This window comes from Bremia lactucae, linkage group LG12 (assembly GCF_004359215.1).
Source record: "Bremia lactucae strain SF5 linkage group LG12, whole genome shotgun sequence".
NCBI classification, from domain to species: Eukaryota; Oomycota; class Peronosporomycetes; order Peronosporales; family Peronosporaceae; genus Bremia; species Bremia lactucae.
In genome coordinates, this window is record NC_090621.1 from 1516539 (window position 1) to 1527169 (window position 10631).

General features: G+C 46.3%; 4 protein-coding genes across 4 annotated transcripts; 1 reads left to right on the forward strand and 3 right to left on the reverse strand.

Moving 5' to 3' along the window:
• Nucleotides 1-6592: 6592 nt before the first annotated feature.
• CCR75_002701 (uncharacterized protein) lies at nt 6593-8302 on the forward strand (the record flags this gene model as incomplete). The annotated part of the gene is made up of 1 exon (XM_067960798.1): nt 6593-8302. One exon carries the CDS (start codon nt 6593-6595, stop codon nt 8300-8302), a length of 1710 nt encoding a protein of 569 aa, XP_067820693.1.
• A 70-nt stretch (nt 8303-8372) lies between these two features.
• Nucleotides 8373-8555, reverse strand: CCR75_002700 (uncharacterized protein; the record flags this gene model as incomplete). The annotated part of the gene is made up of 1 exon (XM_067960797.1): nt 8373-8555. One exon carries the CDS (start codon nt 8553-8555, stop codon nt 8373-8375), a length of 183 nt encoding a protein of 60 aa, XP_067820692.1.
• Nucleotides 8556-8566: 11 nt separating this feature from the next.
• CCR75_002699 (uncharacterized protein) lies at nt 8567-8866 on the reverse strand (the record flags this gene model as incomplete). The annotated part of the gene is made up of 1 exon (XM_067960796.1): nt 8567-8866. The coding sequence occupies one exon, from the start codon at nt 8864-8866 to the stop codon at nt 8567-8569; it is 300 nt and encodes a 99-aa protein (XP_067820609.1).
• Nucleotides 8867-8905: 39 nt separating this feature from the next.
• CCR75_002698 (uncharacterized protein) lies at nt 8906-9193 on the reverse strand (the record flags this gene model as incomplete). Its single annotated transcript, XM_067960795.1, has 1 exon — nt 8906-9193. The coding sequence occupies one exon, from the start codon at nt 9191-9193 to the stop codon at nt 8906-8908; it is 288 nt and encodes a 95-aa protein (XP_067820610.1).
• Nucleotides 9194-10631: the final 1438 nt, after the last annotated feature.

Here is a 10631-nt window from a genome sequence, read left to right on the forward strand (position 1 = left end):
AATGAACGCTTTAGAGTGGGTGAAAAAGTACTATTAAGTACTGCTACCCTACCTAAAAATGCAATTTCTGTACTACCTGGAGGTACTACGAAGTTGCTGCCGCGTCTCATTGGGCACTTTACGGTGGTTGAAGAGATTGGAGACCTAAATTATAGGCTCACCCATCCCCCGTATATGAAGACGCATCCCGTGCTTTACGTAGGTCGTCTGAAAAGGTATGCAGACCCAAATGAGGTCACATATCCCCATCTGGCCAAGGAGACCGATGGTGACGCCGACTGTGAGTCGAGCGTCGTTCGGGTGAGGGGGACGGTGAAGGCGAAAAGCAATCAGACCGATTCCTCCCTCCACGAACAGGACTTGGAGAGCGAGGGACATCACGCGAGTTACGCGGATCCCTCAGCATTATCCGTTCAAAAAGGTCCAAGCGAGTCTTCAGGCGTTCATAACCCTGACGAGCCTTCACTCGGACAACAACGAGATCCGAGGTCAGTCGTAAGACTTGACCTTCGAGATCTGCAATACGCCGTTCAGCAGGGTTTAACGCATGCAACCCAATGGACGAAGGTAAGGCAGCCGCGTGCAGGTGGGCGAGATCGCCACTCCTATCGGGCGCCACCTGCACTGATGGATGCGGGAGGGAATCAACGCTTCCTTGTTGGAAGGTTGCTAGCCCACCGCTCCGTGAGGCAAGGGTATCAGATCCTCGTCCAATGGAAAGGTTACCCGAAGTGTTTTGACTCTTAGGAACCGATCGATACCCTAGAAGTATCCAGATAAACGTTTTTGTAATTATTATCAGTGTAGTTTAGCTCAAACTGAAGAAGTACTGGCTAAAAGCGCCCCGTTACACGTTAAAGCACTTCGGGGTCCGTTACGTACCGTCCGAGATGAACATATGGATGAAGAGTGAAGGCTTTCACGCCTTTCGTGAAGGCTCCACGCTTCGCGCGAGAGTTTCACTCACTTTAGTGACATCGAACGGAACGTGGTCTAATAGATAAGCTCTACCGGACGTGGCCAGCTCTTAGCGCCATGTCGTTCGCCCTACAAACGACAATCAATTTGCTGCTATAGCCGAGTTCTTGCAAAATGAGCTCGATGGCTCAAAAAAAGGTGTCTTGCTTCACCAGCAAGGCTCTCAGCAGGCAAAATTGATGAGAAAACAAAAAGCTCAGCGGTTGAACTGTTAAAACAGCAGTATTTACATGCTGCTGGCAGGCGGACGCTATACGTCGACCCGATAGCTCGAATTTTGATTTCTCCAAGCTCAAGGCAGCCCTTGTAAAGATAGTTTATTGAATAGAACGATGCCATTGAAGCCCGCAGCATTGATGTCGACGCAACGCAAGTTAAATTTGACATGACCAGCTTAGGTGATCGCTCTAATTCTTGAGCCTTAAGTCTCAAGCTCCATGGAAATTCAGCTATGTTTTCCGCGTTAGATGTAAGAGATGGCTACGATCAGGTACTCATGAGAGAGTCCGATGTTCAGAAAATGGCAGTAAGTACACCAAGCGATATGCTTTGGGGGTGGCTTGTGATGCCCCAAGTGTTAAAAAAAAAACGCTCCGGCGTCATTTAACCAATGTGATGCGTCAGCACCGTGCTTATGCATTCCATAACTTTGACGACGTAATAGTGCATATTAGAGCCGAGGACGGGCTGAGCACAATAGAGTTTCACAAGCGTCAATTTGATGCATCGCAGACGATGCTAAAGGCTTATCCGTGTCTGGCAATGCTAACACCGGTGCCTCAACAAGAATTTGCTTTACTGATGTGATCGAATCTACTTGTTCTTTCGCCCAAACCCATTCTATACCCCTTTTATGGAGGTTACACAGAGGCTTAGTACGCTCTGCATAATTCTTGCTGTCCTTATGCAAGTAAATTGCGAGTCCTAGGAATTGGTGAAAATCCTTTACGTGTCGTGGAATTGGCCATTCCCTTTAACGACTTTACCACACAATGTGTACCTTTGATGCAGCCCTGCACAGGTATCGTGGGGAACCCTATGCCACACCTTTGCAAGTTGACGTACAATTGGACATCACGTAGAGTCTTAAATACAGCATGCAATTTTTGCAATTTGCAGCTCGCTCGTGCAGAAGAATGACGACAGCGTTGGACGTGTCATCTCATATTAGTTTAGGCTTCTTTAAAAAGCTGTGGAACTGAATAATCATGTTCATGACAAGGGGCTACTTTTAATTAAGTATGCTCTTGTTAAGTTTTGTGTGCATTCCATTGCTAACGCAGTGGACCGTCCGAAACGGAAAGCAGACAAACGTGGAATAGCAAATGTTCTTTCAATCAAAATTAATGATTTAGTACTACTCTCTACGGTAAGCTTACCGACGCGAGGTGTCACTAATGTGGGTAGCAGTAAACTACTACCCCGAGCAATTTGTGCTCATAACGATAACGCATCACTGCGGACCAAAATTAACACCGCTCGCCTAGAATGGCAAGTTGGCTTACATTCTTCTCTAAATTAGATTTCAAAGTTGAATTCGAGCGAAGTATATCGAATGTCTTGGCTGAAGCGTTATCGCGCAAACCAGACGTCGAGGCAAGACACCATGAAAGTGTTTCTCGTGCAAAGGCACAAGTTGTATCGTCAACGTTGGCAGTCACGAAGTATCCAAGTAATGAGCTCCTTGGCCTTCGAGATAAATGAGAGTCACAGTCACGAAAAGCATTGGCGCCTGCTGTTGGATCACTTCAGTGGACGAAAGGTCTTCACCTAAAGGCGAAGCTTAGTCAATTTCGATACAGCGTTGGCCTGTTATGGCATCAGCTGTCACCTTGTGATATTTGTTCCTGGATCATGTGTATTGAATACATGGGATGCTCGAATCCATACTTTTTGACCGGGATCCACGATTCAGGTCGTGATTTTGGCGTCATGTGATTGAGCTGCTGGGTAGCAAGCTCCACATGTCGAACGCAGATCCTCCTCAGACCAATGGCCACCCAGAACGTGCCAATTGGGTTGTGACGGATGTATCGCGCACGGTAGCGACTCCTACGAAAAAGAGCAAGCGATTGCCCTTCGTTGAGTTCGCTTTAAATAACAGTGTCCACACCAGGACGGGTAAGACATCATTTTATATAATGGCCTGCGCCATCCTCGGACGCCGGTCTTGATTTTGTACAGCCCGAGCCTTAGTGGAGGAGGGCCCCTCACTATGCTCAGTGCGATTAATAAGGAAATACATAATTAAGAAACTGGTTCTGGTGACCCTGCCAGTTTTGTAGTGGTCACGACAGCTAAAGGTGTAAGTGCGGAGCCACGGCAAGAAAAGCCTGTGCTCCTAGACGATAACGACGTTTTTTTTATTGGCAACTACGTCCTATGACCGACCTCTCGCTGGCGTTATAGGCGATTTTGATTCTTAAAGCGTGAGCGAGGCTCAACGCTTTGTGGATAGCGATAAACCATCATACGAAAAGTATGTGACGCGATGTGAGTGTGACATTACGTCACGTAATTTTCGTGTGATGTATGCGGACCAACATGGTTGCCAAACAATAAACGCTTTAAAGTGGGAGAAAAGAGCACTATTTAAGTACCTAAAAAGGCCGTTTCTGTACCTGGAGGTTTTGCAAAATTACTGCCGCATTTCATTGGTCGTTTACGATGGTCGAGGAGGTTGAAGACCTAAATTATTACCTCACCCTCCCGTCGGATATAAAGACGCACCCCGTCTTTCACGTGGGTTGTTTGAAACGGTATGAATATTCAGACGTGATCACCTACACCATCCGTTTAATAAGACCGAAGGTGATGCCGACTGTGGGTCTAGCTTCGATTAGATGGAAGACGAGAAAGGCGAAATACTTTCAATCGACAAACTCCTCTCACCGTGATATGAACTCTAAGACAAAGAATCGCGCGCGTGACGCGGGTCTCAAAGCATCAGCTTCTCCAAAATGTCCAGCCGAGCTTCCAGCCTTTCGTAGACCTGACGATTCTTCGAGCAAACATCGTAGAGATCCGATGTCAGTTGCAAAACTTGACATTCGAGATCCCCGGTCCGTCGTTTTACAGCGCTCAGCGTCTGCGTCGAGGATAGGTTGCCGAGTGGGTAGGCGAAATCCCCACTCCTATCGGGCGCTGCCTGCACTGGTGGATGCTGCTGGGAATCACCCTTACTTGTTGAAAAATTGATTGCCCACCGCTCCGTAAAGCAAAAGCTTCAGATCCTCGTCCAATAGAGAAGATACCCGAAGAATCTCGACTCTTGGATTTCGGTCGACGCCGTGCACCTCGACGTGCCGAAACAGATATCTGTTTATGAAAAGGAGCACCAGTTGGAGCCGCTCCGCTACTTCCAAACTGGACTAGCAGGAGATGCGTGAGTTGAAGTAGCAGGGGGATACAGTACCGCCCATGATTTATCTTTCTAGGCGAAGTAAATTCGCTGCGACCGCTGTTTTACCACATTGGAATGGGGCTGAAAGCGGCGCAAGAATTCTGCTTCGTATTGGTCGGTTGTTTCATTGGAACGCAACAGAACCGGGACCGAAAAAATACGACCAAATGATTTCCCCAGAGCCTTCCATGAGTTGTATAAGGTCTGCAAGTCATTGTGTATCTCTAGAGCCATAAAAATCGGCCTTGATCTACCTCACGTACTACACAAGATCAATCTATTTACATAATTTTAATTTTTAGTGGGCGTCACCAGGTGATCTTAGTTGGTTGTGACTAGCACTAGTGATATAAATAGTGTATAGAGCTCCCAGCTATCATGTTGGAACAGTTTCACTAGCCGGATCAACCAGTATCTACTCAGTGCACGCACCTAAATAATTTTGACGCACCTCTTTAACCGGATGTCTTACAAAATGTTAGATCACGGCTGCCACATCACCTATTCGGCAACAAGTGCCAGGTACATGTCAATATAACGGCTAGACATATATGGTCGTGTGTGTGCCCGCCATACGCGGGGGCGCCTTACATTTTTACATACCTATGCCACGCGCAACAGTAAGCCTACAGGCACGAGCTTTGGCCAGAGCAGTTGTAACCAAGAATTTAAAATTAACACTATGAAGAATTGAAGTTGGCATTAACTTCACGGTGCTGAAGCGTAAATGTTACACGACATTTGTTATGTTACGATAGCTTGACATATGAACATTATGATAACAGTAGCTGATATGAAAATCAGAATCTTTGCATTGTCAATTAATGTTAATCTTGTTAAGTAATAGCTTAAGGTCTTATGTATGTAGAAGAGTGAAATTGGCTCTGTGAATAGTCTCCTGAAACGAGGCTCGTTTAGCATGGACTGATAATAGTACTAGCCAACCTACACTGATAACAGTGAAGGTAGAGCGATATTAATAAAGCTGTGAACAAGGCTGCCGACGGTCAGCTAGAAACTGAGGCTGCTCTCGAGCGTGCTGCACATGCGAGGAGGGCCGCGAGCGAGATCTGGTAGTCGAACCGCGAACTGCTAGAACGGGTGAGGAACCGGGATGCTAGGTTTTCGGTCATGCGCAGACGGAACGCAGCTGCGTCAGATGTCCTTTGCGTGTCTAGGAAGGACCTTCCTTATACCCCAACCTTATGCTTCAACGAAAGTGAGACTTTTCCGACTATTAACATCCGATAAGAATGCATACATAAGGTGCATACATGAGCTGTATCTTCTAAACAGATGCTACCACGAGTGGCTTAGGAAGAACGACGAAGTAAGCTGCATGCATCGCACCATGTCCTATCACGACGATAGCATCAATATAATTTGCACAGATCGTCCTAAAACTTTCTTTCGATCACTCTGTTATTGGAGGCGTCATGTGTAGATATTTGACCCATTTGATACAATTTACCATATTAGCGGCTTGCCAACCAAAGCGTACCCCATTACAAATATGATGTTGAATCCTGCGAACAGCACTACATACATTTGACGCCTTGTCTGTTCATGACTTAGATCGTATCATTAAAAATGTTTTGGGTTGCTCCACGTGATTTTTACAAAAATGATGCGTTTAAATTACGTTAAGCAACCACCACCATTCTCACGATTGACGAAGTTGAGCATCAGTGTAACGGGGCACCGTTTGCTACTACTGATAGTAGTATTAGTTAGCCTACACTAATTACAGTGAAGGTGGGGAGCCTCGACTATTTCACGTACATGACGTGCAAAGGAAGGTTTTAAGTAGCTAAGAAATCTTTGCTACTAAATGTAAATTCTAAAACTTTCGAATAGGAAAAAAGTAAAACCATACATATTAATATATTAAGTTCTTTCATAACGATCTTTATCTACTGGCTTTAACATATGAATAACTAGCTATACAATGCGCGGCCTTGCGCGACGCCTATTTGTGTCTTGTAACGACTGGCGGGGTTAATTTAAACTTGAACCAATCAATAGAACTAATGTCTTGTTGTACATTTGGTAATATTGGAATTATTAAGTAAAAATAAACAAAATTTAATATTTTTGTACTTCTGTATTTAATTCCTCAAAGGCTCTGCTACATAATTGCTAATTCTAGTAACCTCCTCAATTCGTTATGTCCAGAGATGGGTCCACTCTACAACTAAAAAAAACAGGCACATGTCTTCCGTGTACCCAGCGTCGGTATCTCCCGTGTCTGTGCCCTCCTCCGGGTCTCAAATACCCATCCAGACACCAACAATCACGTTTTCGGCAATCCAGAGCGTCAGCGAATCCTACAATGTCAAAACGAACGACTCCGAGCTGATTTTCTCGTCCTCCGATGCTTATGACAGCGAGATGTTGTCTGAGCGTCAATTGATCGCGCGTGGTCGAGCGCTCTTGCAAGCGTATCAAAGCCAAAAACAGCAATGGCTCAAAAGAACTGAAACGGACGGCAATCATTCGTCAGTGAATATTTTTGAGCATCTCGAGCCCTTAACTCTCGAACACTCTTCCCCAATCACACGTCACCTCAGTACAATCGAAGCGTCCTCCATCGCTACAAAAGAAGAGACAATGACACCATTGCCAATATCCTTCTTAAATAGTACGACCACTGAAATCGACTCGCGAAATAATGGCCCCCTTTCAACGTCCGAAAGGACTGTTCCTGAGCCCCTTTTAGTGACTCACGATGAACAGCATTGGACGGACTTTATGCAGCTTTTAAAGACACATACACGGACAATGGAGATGCTTGACACTCAGCTTAATCAGCTTTGGGGAGACCTCGTGAGTGTTGATGAAAATGCATCCGAAAGTGTGAAGTTATTACATATTGCAGGGACACAAGTACTACAGCAGAAACAAGAGGTAGAAGTTGCGCTGTTGAAGCTTGTGGAAGTATTGGGGTCCCAGGTATTTTTGACTGGATTCATTTTGGACGAGAATGTGCAAGTTGGTGCCCATGAGTTGCGACTAACTTTAGAGACTTCAGAGAAGCTTGTTGACTCTTTGATGACTGATATGGATACATTAAAGCTACAAGATGGGTTCATGAACAAAAGTGCCGATGCGATGGTGACGTCGTTGCAGCAGCAATTGCGCGATAAAGGAGAGCAGTTGCAAGCGAGCGAAGCAACTATTGCTGCACTAAAGCACGAGCTTAAAGAGGAAAAACAAAAAGCAGCAAAGAACGACGAAAAGTCATCTGAACCAGAAATTCATGAAATAGGTACTCAATGTAGCCATGCTCCGCTACCAGTGAAGCCTGAGCAATCGCCGGCATTATCAGAAAATCTTTATGAACAAGAAAGTAAGAGCGAAAACGATCTTCTAGAACCTCTTAAAGAACATACAAGTCAGCAGCAGGAAATCAAAGTCTTCAATAGCCAGACGCTGGATGTAATTTTTCAAGACACTGGCCCCATTGGTCTTCATTTCCAAGCCAATGTCCCTGATGCTGGCGCAACAGTGAGAGCGGTATTGCCAGCTACCGCAGCTGCCAAGAAAAAAATTCTCAAACCATTTGATCAACTCGTAGCAGTGAATCAGATTGCAGTTCATACGGCTCCATTTCGACATATCATGCTGCTATTACAAGGCGGTTTACGACCTCTCACATTGACTTTTAAGCGATTTATGCCTGTACAAGAAGCTCTTGTTTTAAACGACGATAACGTGAAAGAGACGGATTTAGATGAAGAAGTAGTACTAGATGAAGGCACGCTCGTCGACTTGGAACAACTTCGTGTACCAGTTCTACCTTTACTTCCTGAATCAACTCAAAACAACGAAATGAATGCTGCCGATGTCCTCCTTTCAAGCCTTTTTTCTCTCTTTTGGAACCCTCCGACCACCACAACTGCAGTAGCCGACACGATATAGAGATCAAGCTTCTTCTAAAGCATTTCCAATCGATTGCAAAGAAACTACTCGTTTTCTTTCATATGTAGTTCTAGAATCCTAGGTCTAGCGATTGTAAACCCATCGACAATATGATAAAGAACAGGCCAAGAAGGCGTGGTAGTATCACTTCGATTACAGGCGTACCATCAGCGTCTGCGTAGCAAAGGATCGTGTCCTCCGACTTGGTACCTGCTACAGTTGGATTCCATGCATAAGCTTGATTAAAGCCCATAATTTGATCATTTAACAGACTTGCGAGCCATTCTCGGCTCTTGTAAGCTGTACCCCCCCCCCTTTGTGGTGATGTAGCCATTCGTTTGGAAAACCCTTGTCAGCATAGGCTTTTTGCGCACGTTGTAGCATTTTGTGAGCTGTTTGGCCAATTGTTTTACTATTGCCAAGAAGGACCACGTATGTTATAGCTTCGTGTTCGTGACGACGCAAGTGATCAATAGGAATCAATGGTGAGGCTTTGGTTGTAAAGTATACAAGATGAGTGACTGAGGCAATTAAACCTGCTCGCTGGCCACATATTACGAGCATGGCCTTGTGAAGCACGCGTTTTGTAGTTGGCAATGGATGTCAAATTGTATCCAGACGCTCATCAGCGGCTACGAGCACGACAACGGGCGTGATTGCACGAGCCCTGAGTTTGGCCGATACTTGTCCTGCAATCGCCCATTCCGTCGTAAAAAGACAGACTCTTAGCGCGACTTCGCCAATGATTTCGCCACAATCTTTGACCAATGCACGATAGACGTCTATTTCATAACTTGTTAATGTCGTACGCAACTCCACAAGACGAGCAGCTACGGTAGCATGTGTTGCATCGATTGCTATCTTATCACTCTTTGCGAGCTCTGTAGCCATGTCGAGATGGCTACGTGGACCATACCAGGGATGTTGCACGAGTGTAATCTCATGCGCGAGACCTTGTGAAACGGGCTAAAGTTGCCCTAATGTTACACAGTTCCAGTTAAGCACACGTGCTGTACTTAAGGGGATGATCAACTACTATAATAGTAATTAGACCCAGCACTCGGGTGTGGGGCACATTTGTGACCAACCCTTGTGTATTTGATGCACATGAGTGCATTAACATTAGGAGGGATGACGCGCCAGCGTCATCCGTGATGACGGCTAGCGTCATTCGTTACGCGAGGTATCTATAAAGATACGCTCGCAATACATATTAAATGATATCTTTAGAGATATCATTTTAATTGGTAAAATAGGTGAATGTATTAAATTCTATAAAATGCAAATCACTCGAAAACTACTTCCTACTTGGTAAGTGCGCACGAGGAGACGGTTTACCGCTCCCGCGACGACATTTAACCAGAGTTCTTAGTGTGTTGGGTGAGGTCGCTAACACGCCCCACCACATCTACCTCACTGCACGCAAGAGAAGCAGGTTTAACCGCTTCTTCGCTGTGCTAGGGTGTGTGTCTAAGTAGAGCGTGGCCGCATTCGCCTACACTTGGAAGCACTTGTTTGTCCTTCCCACGATGCGCATCTCTACGTGTGTACGTGAGGGTGAGCCTCAATATTGATTGAGCTCATTTTCCCCACCTCTACGAACATCATCGGGAGGTGGCAGGCTAATGGCGCAGGCACTTGGTGAACAAGCCCTGGCCAGGCTCCCGGGTAGTCCTCCTGAGCAACATGTTGCTCAGTTAAAGCAGTTTGAGGCATTCGTGCTCGGACAGCGGAGGGCCGCGTCCGAGGCACAAGGCCATGCTGCGGCGGAGTCCGTCACTCAGACTCAGGATGAGCTGAGGCATGAGCAGGCTCGGAGCGAGGCTCTCGACAGGACTGTTGAGATGCTCTCTGCCCGGCCGCATCAGCCGAGGCCCATTCGGATGGACCCGCCCAAGTTCGATGGAACTGCGGCGCACACAATTGTCCACTGGCTTTTAGCCGTGAGGCAATACGGTGTCGTACGCCATGTCGCATCTGCGCGGTAAGGCCTCAGAGTGGGCTTACTCGGCGCTTATGGCGGACAGAAAGGCGTTCCCTACATGGGCGATCTTTTGAGGAAAAGATTCGCGCCATGTACCAACCGCCAAACAATGAAGTGTCGCTTCAGGCGCGCTTCTTTGGGGCACGACAGGCGAAGCGATCTCTGCAAGAGTATGTGCAAGAGATGCGCTCGCTGTAGGCGTCCATAAACGTAGGTCCGATTCCGGAGCACATTAAGGTGCCCACGTTTATGAACGGACTACGGCATGGCCCATCGCGACATGCTCTTTTTTAGAAAGGTGCCGTCGACGATGGAAGAGGCAATCCAAATTGCCTTAGTTGAGGA